This window comes from Salvia splendens, chromosome 11, assembly GCF_004379255.2.
Source record: "Salvia splendens isolate huo1 chromosome 11, SspV2, whole genome shotgun sequence".
Lineage (NCBI taxonomy): Eukaryota > Viridiplantae > Streptophyta > Magnoliopsida > Lamiales > Lamiaceae > Salvia > Salvia splendens.
Window position 1 is genome coordinate 18,207,035 of NC_056042.1, and position 15,199 is coordinate 18,222,233.

General features: G+C 46.4%; 1 protein-coding gene across 1 annotated transcript; it reads left to right on the forward strand.

The window, feature by feature from the left end:
• Positions 1–2,783: 2,783 nt before the first annotated feature.
• LOC121754539 lies at positions 2,784–4,440 on the forward strand. Its single transcript, XM_042149879.1, has 2 exons — positions 2,784–3,497; positions 4,006–4,440. The coding sequence occupies exons 1-2, from the start codon at positions 2,784–2,786 to the stop codon at positions 4,438–4,440; spliced, it is 1,149 nt and encodes a 382-aa protein (XP_042005813.1).
• Positions 4,441–15,199: the final 10,759 nt, after the last annotated feature.

Sequence of the window (15,199 nt, forward strand, 5' to 3'; positions counted from 1 at the left end):
TATCGTCAAAGAAGGGATCAAAGCCGCGGTTGATCACGTGGGTACTCCTTCTACAGGAGTTTGATTGGGAAGCAGTGGATAAGAAAGGATATGAGAGCAAGGTGGCAGATCACCTGAGTCGAATTCTGCAAGAAAAAAATGGTGAAGCCATTCCAGATGCTTTCCCTGAAGAACATCTTTGCCTGATCAAGTCAATACCCGATCAAGGAAGCAAGGGACAGAACACGAAGAAGGAGCCATGGTTCGCAGACATGGCTAATTACTTGGTAACGGGTGAGTTATCTAGAATTGACGAAATTTCAAGAGCACAGAAGTTAAAACTTAAAAGCGATTCCCGATACTACTATTGGGATGATCCTTACCTGTGGAAAATGGGGGCTGATCAAGTAATCCGACGCTGTATACCAGAATGGGAGCAGGAAGACGTGATGATCCACTGCCACACACTAGCTTGCGAGGGTCATTTTGGGCCAAAGAAAACAGCAAGGAAAATACTTGATAGTGGGTTTTATTGGCCATCCATCCATAGAGATGCTTATGAATTATGCAAGAAGTGCCCTCGATGTCAACTTACTGGTGGAATATCCACTAGAGATGAAATGCCTCAGATCCCCATCTTTGTCTGTGAAATATTCGATGTATGGGGAATGGACTTCATGGGACCCTTTCCCGCATCTGAAAGTAATCTCTACATACTGGTGGCAGTGGACTATGTGTCCAAATGGATCGAGGCAAAGGCAACTAGGACGTGTGAGTCCAAAGAAGTGGCGAAGTTCTTGAAATCTAACATATTTACCCGATATGGAGTACCACGGGCCATTATCTCTGACCAAGGGACTCATTTCGTCAACATAACTATTGAAGCTTTGATGTGAAAATATGGAGTCCACCATCGCTTATCCACACCTTACCACCCACAATCCAATGGCCATGCTGAAATCTCTAATAGAGAAATCAAGGCGATTCTAGAAAAGACAGTCAATCCCACGAGGAAAGACTGGAGCCGACGACTGGAGGACACACTTTGGGCCTACAGGACATCGTTCAAAACGCCTATTGAAATGTCCCCATATCGGCTGGTATTTGGGAAGATGTGCCATCTGCCAGTGGGAGTTGAGCACCAAGCTTACTCGGCAATCAAGGAAATGAATATGAATACCGAGTCTGGAGCCGCAGAAAGGAGGATGCAGTTACAGAAGCTGGAAGAACTTCTTCTGGACGCCTATGACTCTGCCATATGGTACAAAGAAAAGATGAAAATGTGGCATGATAAGAACCTTCGCAAGAAGGAACTCAAGGTGGGCCAGAAGGTACTGCTGTTCCCGTCCAGACTGAAATTGATGGCAGGAAAGCTTAGGTCAAGATGGATATGCCCGTATACCATTGTCGCCATCCGAACGAATGTAGCAATTGAACTCCAAGGAAGCGATCCAGACTCGCCTTCATTTATGGTGAATGGTCATAGGGTGAAGTCGTACAGAGAGGGAATGGAGACATTTGTGGTGGAAGACATTCCACTACTCATGCCTGACCCTCGGCAGTACACAGTTAAAGGAATGATCGAGTACTCATGGGTAGTCTGCTTGATCAAGCAACAAATTCTTAATCTATTTAAACTGATCAAGTGACGTCCTATGAGAACTCGATCAAGTCCTTCGTAGCTAGTGTAAGTGATGGAAGTAAAGATGGAAGCTGATCAAGTGGTATTGATGGAATTCTCATCTGAAATAAATTGTCCACTTGGTCAGAACAAATTGAATTTAATTGGTGGTATGTGATTGAGTTGATCAGGGCAGGTGATGAAAGGACGCGCGCAGTCACTGAAGATGTGTCAGGCTGCAATAAAAGGATGTCCTAGGGAGAAGGAGAAAGCGTATCAGAGAAGCTTTGCCAGCTGGCACTCTGAAAAGGTGCGCCCGTACGTAAGGAGTCGAAAAGATCTGAACAGCCGCAGGGATCTCAACAGTAGAGGATCCCAATAGCCGCGATATCATTATAAAAAGTAGATTTCAGATCCGTAAATCACTTTTACCCAAGCCGCCTACATATCATTCTGTTTGCTCTCGTCGAGAATTCTCCTCAAATTCAAAACCCTCTTTCAAGAAAATCCAAAACCTACCCACCATTACCAGAAACAATGTTGCTCGAGCAACTCCCGACTTCATCCTCCTCTTCCAGTGCCCGTGCTGATAGTGCTGACCAAGAAACCTCCTCACAAGCCCATATAGGAAACCCTAGCCCACCTACACCAACCGTCGCTCCACTACCCGAGGTGGACGAAGAAGCGTAACGGCGCTTGACAAGAATCCTCCAGAGTTTTCCCTCCGATATGAATGTCGCGACGGTTTACGCCGCTGTAAAAGCCCAAATAGGAGTAACCTGTCAAAGGACAAGACCGTAGCTTCCACAAGCCCCACTTCGTACCACAGACCCTACACCTGTCGCACCTTTAGTGCAGTATAGTGAGGATGACTCTGAGGTGAACGAAGAAGCGCAACCGGCAGCCACCGGAGTAGAATCCGTGCCTCCCCCACATGCAGAGGGCACGGCCGTTCTCAACGCCCCTACGCCACCGATTGGACGAGGCTCCAACTCCCCTACTCTCCTAAGGCCGACACAACCAATCGAAGTTGTGAACATCGACGACGATTCTATGGGGGACTTTCTGCCTCCACCCACCAAAAATATCGCAACAAAAGGAGGCGGACTGGAACTGCATTCCTCATGCAGAGGATGAGTCGGTCCCGGAGAGGGAGGAGGACCCATTGCGCCGCCGAACGCGCATGGTGGAAGTCGACAGGTTGGTGAGGGAAGTGGAGGCCCGGACGGCCAACATGAAGAGTGCAGAGGAAGGGCAGGAGGAAAGACTCCGTGTAGCGCGGCAGTTGTTGAATGAGCTGGGGAACGTAGGAGCCGTTGGGGCGATAAACCAGGAGGCCGGAGAGGCCGTGGATGAAAGTATGGCTGTTGAGGACAGCCGCCAGAGAGCTGAGAAGAAAAGGAAGAGGAAGGAGACTGTTCCTCCTCCCCCGAAGAAGATGCGCCCCGCATCCCGGGGCATCGTTATTGCTAATATAGACCAACCAGCCCCTCCACAACAAGGAGTTGAGGGCAGCAACACAGAGGAGAGAGAGCCCCGGTGGGCCTGTATTTCCCGCAGGCAACAAAGAAGGCCTACAACACCCCCCGCTGCTGAACATGCCAAACAAACTGTGGTGTTGACCACGGACCTCCTCCGGCAGATGCTAGTGTTTGAAAACCCCAAGTGGAATGAGGGGGTCCACCACAGGGTAACAGCCACAAAGCTGATGAAGGCAGGCAAGAGACTCCACCAGCCAGCCCTGGAGACGATCAGGGTTGAGGAGAAATTTACCCAGTATATTACTGGGATTGGTTTTGAATGGCTGCTGGAGATCGAGGATACCTTCGTGCCCGAAGACCTGGCCAAGGAATTCTTTACCTCCTTCCGAAAGTACAAAGTTGGAGGCCAAGCAGAGGTGCTTGGCCTCCTCTGTAAGGATGGGACTCCATACCGAGGCCCAGGTAGCTAGTGGAGAATGGTTCGGGTGCGACATTGGCCTTCCTCAGAGGAGGCCTGATTTTGATCAGCAGGCAGTCTGGCAAGCCCTGTGCTACGGACATGTCCCCGAATTTAAAGCTTCTGAGTCCAGAGCTGACTATATTGTTGATCCGGCCATCCGCCTTTCCCAAGCCTACCTAGCCTGCAACCTCCTGGGTCAAGCCAATACATTGTCAATCCTTACTCTAGCCGAACTTTATTTCATGTGGTGCATGAAGGAGCACAGGAGGGTGCACCTGGGCTACTGGATTGCCCACTCAATAAGTTAGATTGCTAGTCGCCCTACCCGCCACCTCAACGTCTGCCACCTTCTCGGAGCATACTTAAGACGGAATTGGACCCTGGAATTCCAGGATGGTGTGGAGCTTCCCAGTCGCTGCCCAAAACCTGATCTGTTTAATATTGATTTCTTTGTAAGAATTCAGGTGCTTGAACGATTGAGCGACGGGAAACTTCACTTCATCTCGAAGGCTCGGAAGGAGAAGCGGGCAGAGCAACAAGAGACCAGGAGAGAAGAGCTGGAGGAGGCCAGACATGAGAAACGGAGGAAGCCGACGGATCGACCGGCAAGTCCCGACAGGCAGCTAAGGCAGAGGTTGGAGCTATTGACCGTAGCAGAGCCAGAGGAGGCTGCACACGCTACCAATGAATGGAGGCTCCGCATGGAGCAAATGATGATGCAGCTAGTGGAGAATTCACAAGCACAACTGGTTGCTCAAGCCAAGGTTCTGCAGGCTGTTCGCCAACTGACCCTCGCTATGCAACCAACACCTCCCTCTACAAGCTCTCCTCCACCTCGGAGCCCGACATCTTCCAGGCCACCTTCAGCATCCCCAAATCAACCTCACAGGAAACCCTAAGAACACCTCCCCCCGATCTCTACTCATTCCATGTTCAAAAACAACTTTAATTTTACTTATTTTTGGGTATGTATAACTGATATTTTGCTCCACACCACACTTAGACCTATGTTGGGTCTACGTGTGAGAAGTATGCATGCCTACTTTTGCTATCTGTTTTGTTCACCTGCCTATATCTATTTTGTTTTTGTTTGGTTGTTAGCATGTTTTGATTGTTGGCACTATCTCACACTTAGCCCAGTGTCCGGTCTAAGTGTGAGAAGCTTCCCTTGATTGTTGTTTTGCCGTTGTCTGTGCCTAACCCTTCTTTCCACTGCATCCAGCCCCTCGAGGACGAGTTCATATGCAGTGGGGAGGGGGGAAGGGTTAGTTACAGTAGAATCATACATGCTAAATTTTTTTCGAAAAATAACAAATTCCAGATAGTAATAAAATAGGCAATATGCATGAAATTGGATAAATCGAAGACTTGATTACTTCTTGGGAGAGTTAGAAAAAGGATTCAGTATGCTCACATGTAAAACTTGATTGCAAAAGCTTGATCAATTTGAATGACGCAAATATGATAGAACACTTTCTACTATTTTTACAAAAGAAAAATTATGAGAGGTTGATTTTTAATATTGAGATGAAAATTGCACAAGTAGTAATGACTAAAGGCATTAGGACTTAACCATTTGAGCCGTGTTCTTCCCTCGTTCCACAAACCCGCCTTATTAGTCAAGGCACCCCCTAGTTAGCCAATTCGAGCTTATACACTCTTTCCCTTTCTTTGAAGCCTTAAAACCAAATTCAAAGTTTCATATCACATGAGGAAAGAGGGTCAAAGAGATGGAGTTTGTCAAGGGTAACGAAAGGGGATAGCAAGAAAAAGGAGGGGCAGCCAGGTTGATCAAGTTAGACAATCGGGTTGATCATTGATCATACAAAAAAAAAGGGTAGGAAATAGTTGTAACCTGACCCAGAAAATCAAAAGCAAAAACATAATATAGGATTGAAGGTCGAAATCTGACCAAGAAGGAGCACCAAAGAAAAAAAATATCCCAATTCTGATCCAGCGAGTCTAGGCAAATCTTTGGCTTTTTGACTCATGTGATTTTTCTTTAAAATTTTTTATTTTTTTATTTTTTATTTTTGAACTTAGAACCCCTAGGACCCCACCTTAAAACAAAGACCTTAAGGAACTATCTTGTGCAGTCCGATTCAAGGTATTAAATTTATGGCAACATCGAGTGAACAGTCCTAACTTCTCAGGTAAGGAATGAGTGACTGAGTGAATCCAACAGTGGTTTTTGAATTGAGCAATCTTGACAAGTTGACACCTTGATCAAGCAAAGGCGAAATAGAATGAACACAAGCTATTGACAAATGGATTGACCTCGACCTCGGGTATGATTGTTGGAAAATTATTCGGTCTAATGCATACATGTGAATACATGTCTTTATCTTAAGGTCTTGTTTTTCTTTTTGTCTTTTCTTTTACTTAAAAAATAAACCATACCTGAAATTTGCCCTATCTTTTTCTTTTCTTTTTCTTTATACGTGGGGACAAGTATGTTTTAAGTGTGAGCAGTTTGATAGGGCATATTTCATGCATCGGTTTATGGGTGAAATACATGCTACTTGATCGGTTTATCGCGCAAAACAAGTGTTAAATGTGCAGAATTACCACTTGACCAAGGCTTCAAGGCCGACCTGATCAAGCAAGTATAAAGGCAATAAAAGGCTCAGAATCGGGGGAGTTGATCAAGGGGAGCGATCAAGCAATTAGGAGGGGACCACGGGCTTCTGGAAGAAGAGCACGTGAGCAAATGAGCTGGATACAGCGCACCATTCTGTTATCAAGGACGACGTTCTAGAAGGGGACACGTGCTGGAATATGAGACGCAAGGACGAAGCTGAGTCACGAATTTGTTACCAAAAAGCGCCGAATCGAACTAATAAATAGAGGGTGTGCCACCACAAGAAAAAAGAAGACACTTTACTTTTCGCCTAGTTTAGTTTAGCATAGTTATCTAACGGTAGTCCAGCTCTCTAGCTTAGTTTAGTTTAATTCTCTAGCTTAGTTAGATAGCTTAGTTAGAAGGGCGACCAAAGGGAGCGCTGCAGAATACTCATTTCTGTTAGCGTGACTTAAGTTTCCCGCTGAGATTCTTCTCAGTTTACCGCTTTCTTAGACTCCAAGTGTTAGCTTAGTTTAATTTCACGCTGTAATCAGTTTTTAGTTTAATCAAGTTATTTTCGCTTTAAAAATCCGCGCATTTACTTTTCTGTTGTTTCCTGCAAATCACTTGACCCAGTAGTTAGAATTCCGTTGATCAAGCTAGCTAGTTTAAATTCTATCTACATTAAAACAGTAGTTAAAACTCCCAAATTAAAGCGTGGCAGCAGCCAACCCCCCCTGTTCACTACTCACACACTCGACACACCAACTTCCCTGTGGGATCAACCCCGAACTTGCCGCTTTACTGTTAAAGTTGTGCAAAATTGGGAGTTATAAATTGCTTTGGCAAGGCGGAAAGGGCGAGAGCTAGAGTGCATTGATTAAGTGGCAACGACATTTGCTAACTGATCCAATCGGTTCGGTTTTCACTCCATATAACTTGATCCGCATTCTATTCAGGTTTTTGATCTCTTTCCTAGTCCCTCCAATCCCTCCCCTTCGAATCAGGTGCAATCCGGCCTTAGACAGCCTTGAACATCCGCCGCCCCCCTTTTCCTTCCCAGTCAGTACATTTGCTCGTCAAGATCACCCATACTTGTGGCCACACACTGGATTCGCTCAGTCACTCATTCCTCACCAGGGATGTTAGGACTGTTTTCTCTCAATATGCTAACCACGGATGCTTTGGACTCGGATTTCACGTGCAGCTCCTGAAGGTCTTTAAGGCTTGTAACGGGGTTATTGGTTTGTAGCGTTTGGGGTGGATGTTCCTAAAGCTCTAAGGCTCAAAACTACTACTTATTTTGATGTGGGAGAACTGTGTGCATTTGAGTTTTCAGCTGTTACTCCTCTTGGCTGGACATTTTCTGATATTGGTCTCCAACTGGTCAGTAGCGTCATGTGGCTTCGCCACCCTTATTCCTTCTCTTCTTTTTGTGGTCAAATATTTTCAACCATTTCTTCGCATTTTCTCAATTTCTTTTGTGGCTTCGACACCCTTATTCATTCTTATCTTTTTGGGGCCTGGAATCTCTTCCTGGTCATTTTCTCCTTGCCTCTCTATTTCTTCCAGTTGGTTTTCTTCTTGTATGTCCTGCTGGCCAGTTGCTTTATTGCCTTATGCCTCGCACACACACAGTCCCAGTGGCTAGGAGATTATATATGGGTATATACGGCTAGAAAGTGGGGTTCTAAAGGCGGTTTTTTATTAAGGGGGGTTTCCTACTGCCTTCAGGTCTTGCTACACGCGATCACCTTACCCTAGACATCATGTGGCAGCCACTCTTTTCTTTTCTGAATTAGTGGAAAGTGGTTCCACTTTAGGCTTTTAACTCGCATTTTAAGAGGGCTTTTGTATTTGGCTCCAAGGATGGGCTTTTCTCTCACACTTGCATCATCTGTACTGACTAGGAGGTACTAAAGGGGGTGGTTTCCATCTTCCAGCATGTCCTTTCTCCTTCAATTCCCCTCACCGCCAGTTCGAGGCAGTTGAGTTTTAAGCCAAATCAACACGCATAATAAAAAAAACTAGAACTAGAAAGACACTAACACAAACACTAAACGCAGACTACACATATATACATGCCATACTGGCCGTTGCATCCCCCCTCCCACTTCACAAGTGTCTGCCCTCAGATAAAGCTGTGAAGTGGAAAAGGTAATGGCCAGTATGGCTGACACACAGACAAACCAAACAAGAAAACAGAACCCAACAGACACAATTATAAATACAAAACTCCTCACACTTAGGCTACGCAGTAGGCTAAGTGTGAATTAACATGCACTAAAAAAATAAAAATACATGCGCCAAAATAGTAAACCCCGTACTTCTCACACTTAGACTATATAATAGTCTAAGTGTTATGAATAGGGTTTACACCCATTATGCTTCCAAAAAAACAAATTAAAAAAAACTAAAACTGAAAAAAAGAAAAACTAACTTGTTAGGGGGGTGTGGTGGTCACTTGTTCCTCCTGCTCCTTCGCGGTACAGGGGTTGGTGCAAGTGGTTCTTCAAACTCTTCTCTCTCGGACTCGGACTCACTTCCCTAGGATTCTGCCTGTCCCTCGGCAGCTTCCTCCTCTGTCTCGGTCACTTCCTTCTCTGGTACTCTTGGTTGATCAGTTTGGCCTCTGTGGCCACTCGTAGCTTCTCGTACTAGTTTCCCTGTTCCCAACTCCTTCATAATTCCTTCCATTACATTCGCCAGACGGTTCAACTCCGCCCTAGCTCGCCTGTTTTCTTCCTCTAGTTCTGTCACTGCCTCTCCAATCTCTCTTGCCTCTGCGTTTGAGCCTGTGTTCCCTGGCTCGCTGCAACTCTCCCGGCCGGAATAGCTTCTTCCCCCATCGCGTAAAAATGCGATACTCCATGCCTCATGTAAACAGTATTCGTTCGGACAAAGAATGGTGTATCAAACAGACCGGGGGGGTCCACCATGGTAAGGGGGGATAAGTCTTCAGCCTCCGAGATGATGATGTTGTTTCTGATGAAAACGCCCAACATATGGCAGAGAGAGAGGTTTCTCACAGGATGGGTGGCAATGAGATGGCATTGGTAAGCGGTCTAGAATCCCAGATGTATTTTCCTCCCGCGCTTGGCGCACCAAAGGAGGTACAGCTCTGTCATGGATGTTCGGATGGCCGAATTCGATTGTCCCAGCAAGTTGAAATCCAGGTGGAGTTGTACCAGACGTAAGATTCGATTGTTGAAATGGATAAAGCGAGAGATAGTGGACGCGAACTGGCCGGCGGCCGGGTGAGTTAACTCCTCCCATGCCTCTTGGGGCTCAAAGTCTACGTGCCTACGGGGAATCCCCCATTCCCTGTTCCTCCATTCTGGCCCTATGGCCTCCTCCAGACTACACATTCCCAATCTCACTGTCCACTCTATCAAACTCATGCTTATCTCCCCTCCGAACAACCTGAAACTTATAGAATCCTCATCCAAGTCTGTGGTTACTCTAAATCTGAATGTAGTAAAGAACTCTTTCTCTAGCTTAACAGGGATATTCGGATCCCTATTCTACAACAACGACTCGAAACCCAATGCACGAACATAAGACAGAAAAGATTCACGGGCATCTAACTCATCGAGAGAAGGAAAATGAAGTACCTTACCACACTTAACTTGTTTACTCCCGTTATCCTTATCCTTGAAAGCATCTTGTAGCTTTTTTGAGTCGAACAACTTCATCTCCTCCAGCAGCTCATCAGTGAGCTCCACTGTCCAGCGCTTGTACCTCAATCTCTCTGCTGGGGGATGTATTAGCTCCTGGTGATTGTGCGGGAGCTGTTGTTCTCTGCACTCCTCATCCTCCAAGGAAATGTTACTGTCGGAGTCAGACTCTTCACTAACGGCATAGTCACTGTCGCTTGCTTCCTGGTGGTGCGGTGTGGTTCTCTGAGCTGGATCTGTGATAACGATGCCTATGTTGCTTGTGCGCTGTCTCTTGGTGCTTGGCTTTCTCTTGACAGGGGTTTTCCCTTTTCGTTTCCTCTCCTCTTGGTACCTATCCTCGTCACTATCAGGCTTGTCTTCCGATTTCTTTCCAGCTTGTGTCAAAGGCTGGTCCTTGGCAGTAGGGCGGGTCTCTACGCGGATACGTGTACGGTCGTCTCTTTGCTCGACATGACCTACTGACTCAGGTACGAGGTCCAGACCCTCAGCCACCTGCTCAGTCTCATCTCCCTGGTCCCTCGGCATTGGGGAGACCACTTTGGTTTCCATCGCAGTATGCTCCTAGTCAGTAGCGGATAAGGACTCCTCCCCAGGTTTTGTGGGAGTGGTCCGTTCCTCTTCGCTTAAAATCTCTACTGGATCTTCTGCTGTGTTTTCCCTCGCCTTGCTAGATGCCCATTTTCCTAGGCATCTCTGCGATACTCTCTTTAGTTTTGGTCGTACTGCCTTGGGGTCGTTCTTCAACACTAACTTTCGCTTGACGGCCTTCGGTTTTAACACTGGTGGTGCCGCTGGTACCGGTACCTCTGTTCTTGCTGCTGTTTCCTCTTCTTCAATCTGCGCATCACTTCCCCCCGCCTCTGTCTAGGGAGTTGTTGACTCTGTTTCTTCAGCTCTAGTCTGCCCTTCTTCCACCCGGTCTACTGGCTGGTTAGATAGGCGTTCTGAGGTGTTCCGTACTCCGGTTTCCTCACTCTTTCCTACTGCCCCCGATGCGAGGTCCATACCCTCTACCATCGTGGCAGTGTCATCATCCATCCTAGTCACTTCGCTTAAAAGCGCTTCAAACTCCTCATCAATCACGAGGCCTTGCTTCCTGGCCATTTCATTCAGATCTATTTCTTCCCTCGCGATCTCCTGGGGATTGGTCTCCGCTAACGGCGTTCTTTCTGGTTCATCTCCTCCCTTCCGGCTCTTCTGTTCCCTTTTTCTCTTCTCTTCGCGTTCCCCTGAGTCAGAGTCGTAATTGGCGGAGATGGGGTCAACTTCAATCGAGTTGCTTTGTTCTTGAGTCGGGGAGGGTTCCGAGGGCTCTGATGGTGTGGCCGCCGAGGGAGATTCCCGTTCTGGATAGGTTGTCAAGGAGGTCGGAATGGAAGTGGGTGGTTGTACTGTGGGTTGCACATTCGGTTCTGCTGCAGGTACTGCTGGGGTTTCTCCGGTCACGCCTCCTTGTGTACCGATTCGGCTAAAATTTGCCAACTCAGCTGCCCAGTCTCTATGCGGGTCTTGTTGTCGAACTCCTCCATTATGTCCAAAGAAAACATCGCCGGAGCCTGAGGGTTCGGCTCCTGCGGTTGCGGGTTCGGCGGCCGTTCTTCCGGTGGCGGATGCGATTCTGGGGTTTCTTCCTTACGGGTTGAAGGGGTTTTCGCACCGGTTTGTTTCTTTGCCCATTTCTTTTTTCCCATGTCTAAAATTGGTGGTTTTTGGTTGTAATGCGGTGTTGGTTTCTGCGGATGACGGCGGAAAAAAAAGTTTTTTGAAGAGAGAATTCGCAGGTGAGGGTTTTTCTGAGATGAAGGGGGAATGGTTGGAATATGAGAGTAGAATAGGTAGTTGAGGGTTTGTAACCGGCTATGAGCGCTTTCCAGGTTGGCGTCGATTCGCGTGGGAGGCGGTTGAGAGTGCTTCTCCCTGATTGGACGTCGCCTGTCCTTTCTCTGCACACGCGCCCTCCCAGTCGCCGTTCGCCTGCAAAGCTGCAACAAACCCCAATTCAAATTTCTTCCCTTAATGATTTTCCCCCTATAATTTCCCAAATTAGTAACAGAGTAAAAAAAGACACTTAAATAAAATTGAGAGTTTCACCAAAATGGCATTCTGCCTGTCAGTATGTACTACCAATTAAATATTTGTGGTCCGAAAAATATTTTTGGGTTTTTTTTAAAGATTAACTTGCGTGAAAAGAAATTAAATTGACTACCACGTATTTACAATATTTACATCTTCCCTTAGGAAATTTGGAATTCTACTTGGCCAACGTATGCAAATCATGCTAAAGGAAGCTAGCCAGTAGAACTCCAAATTCCTATCCTACCGGTCAGTATGCAACCTTAACATGTGGTTGCAATGGGATCTCATCCACTACACCCACATCACTATTCTCCCTAAACACTTTCAGCCTATGTCCATTTACGATAAAAGGTTCAGAGTTAGGAATACTCCCTGAAATCTCCACTGCTCCATTAGAATGGAGTGCGATTATGACATAAGGTCCTGCCCACTTCGACTTGAGGTTTCCAGGCATTAGCTTCAATCTCGACTGGAAGAGTAGTACTTTCTGGCCAACATGGAGGTCCTTGATCCTTAGATTTCTGTCGTGCCACAATTTGGTTCTCTCCTTATACCACATGGCTGAATCGAACGACTCTAATCTAAGTTCCTCCAACTCCTGTAGCTGCAGCTTCCTTTCCTCTTCACAGGCCCTAGCATCCATATTAACTTTCTGTAATGCCCAGCATGCTCGGTGCTCGATCCCCACAGGTAAATGGCACATCTTTCCAAAAATGATCCGATTCGGGGACATTCCTATGGGAGTTTTGTAGGCTGTCCGATACGCCCACAGAGCATCCTCTAACCTTACACTCCAGTCCTTCCTAGTAGGGTTGACCGTTTTCTCCAGAATCTTCTTTATCTCTCGGTTAGAGATCTCCGCTTGACCGTTTGCTTGAGGGTGGTAGGGGCTAGATAACCTGTGGTGCACACCGTACTTCTTCATCAAGGCTTCAATAGTGCGGTTACAGAAATGGGTTCCCTGATTGGATATGATGGCCCTTGGTACTCCGAACAGACTGGAAATGTTACTCTTGAGAAACTTGGCTACCTCCTTCGCCTCACACGTACTTGTGGCCTTGGCTTCTACCCACTTGGAGACGTAGTCAACTGCGACTAAGATATACAAGTTCCCATAAGACGAGGGAAAAAGGACCCATGAAGTCCATCCCCCATATGTCGAACAGCTCGCAAACAATGACCGGGACTTGTGGCATTTCATCTCATGCAGAGATCCCACCGGTTAGTTGACAACGCTCACAACTTCTACAGAATTCGTAGGCTTCTTTGTTGAGGGTTGGCCAATAAAAACCGTTGTCCAGAATCTTCCTTGCCGTCTTCTTGGGACCGAAATGTCCTCCACATGCCAAGGAGTGGCAATGTATTAGCACGTCCCTCTGCTCCCAGTTAGGAACGCATCTTCTTATCACTTGATCGGCTCCTACCCTCCAAAGGTATGGGTCATCCCAAAAGTAGTATTTTGCTTCACTTTTGATCTTCATTCTTTAAGCTTTGGTGACGTTCTGCACTTCTGGAAGCTCTCCTGAAACTAAGTAGTTGGCGAGGTCCGCATACCATGGCTCCTACCCTACTTTTTCTTTTCCTTTTTCTGTCACATCCTGGCCAGTAAGCTTCATCACTTCTTCCCAGTCAATTTTTTTGGAGGCGAAAATCACTTCACACAAGTGTTCCTCAGGGAATCGATCTCGTACTTCCTCGCTGCTCCCATCTTGCACTATCCTGCTCAAATGATTCGCAACTTTGTTTTCGACCCCTTTCTTGTCTTCTACCTCCCAATCGAACTCTTGTAACAGAAGTACCCATCGGATCAAGCGGGGTTTGGATTCTTTCTTGGTAACTAGATACTTAATGGCTGCATGGTCAGTATAAACGATGACCTTGAATCCCAACAAGTACTGCCGAAACTTCTCGAATGAATACACCAAGGCCAGCATCTACTTCTCAGTGGTATCATAATTCCTTTGAGCTTGATTCAAAGTTTTAGACGCATAGAAAATTACATACCTTTTCCCGTTGATCTTCTGACCCAGAACAGCTCCCACCGCGTAATCGCCCGAATAATTGGTGCAAATACCAGCTTTTCTTTGAGGAGGTTGAAAGCAGTCTTGCACTGTTCATCAAAATTGAATTCCACTTCGTTTTGAAGAAGTCTGGTAAGGGGCTGGGCAATTTTGGCAAAGTCTTTTATAAATTGTCGATAAAATCCTGCATGCCCCAGAAAACCCCTTATTTCCTTCTGGTCAGTAGGGAAAGGTAGTTTGGAAATTACCTCCACTTTGGCTTGATACACCTGAATTTCTCTCTCTGACACCACGTGCCCTAGGACGATGCCCTCTGTGACCATGAAATGACACTTCTCAAAATTCAAGACTAGGCTCTTTGCTTGACACCTCTCCAGAACTACGTCCAAGTGATGAAGGCATGAATCGAAGGAGTCTCCGTAGACAGTAAAGTCATCCATGAATATTTCTATGCACTCCTCGATCAGATCGGAAAATATGCTCATCATGCATCGTTGGAATGTTCCCGGAGCATTGCAAAGACCGAACGGCATGCGTCTGTACGCGTATGTGAAGGTGGTCTTATCCTGATCTTCAGGGTCCACGTAGATTTGAAAATACCCGCTGTACCCATCCAAAAAACAAAAGTACTTCTTCCCCGCCAGTCGCCTGGGACTCGGGATCGATCGTCCCTCCCAAGACCTCAATTTGGTTGAGGTGGCCCATCATCTCGAGGACGTGGTCCCTCACAGACGAGTCTTCCTTCATTGTCTTCGACATGATACTCCGAAAGGCTTGAGACTTAGCCGTTCGATTCTGAGTACCAAAAGAATTCTTGAGATTCTACATAATCTCAGCGGCAGTTTCCATAGCAGAATGCTGATGCTTGAGTACTGATGACATAGATGCCAACATGTAGCACTTAGCCATCTCATTCGCCTTATGCCACCGTCTGTGTGCATCTCTAACTCCTGCCGCAGCGTTAGCCGGCGGCACTGGAGGTCGCGGGGTGGTGAGCACAAAGATGTACTCATCTGCTGTGAGAACGATGTCCAAATTTTATTTCCATTCTATGTAATTTTGGCCCACGAGTTTATTTTCTTTGAGAATTGCAGAAAGATGATTGAACGACATATTGACGATTTGATTTGCACTGCAAAACAGAGTATTTTACTATTGTCATAAACTTATGTAAGAAGTTTGCTTAGATTAACCATAAAACTTTTCAAAATCTTACAACTGTAAAATTAAAATTTTGTACCCTCCAGAGGAAGTCAATACGCATTAAAATCTTACAATTCTACTGGTCACAACACCGACGAATAGTCCAGAGACCACA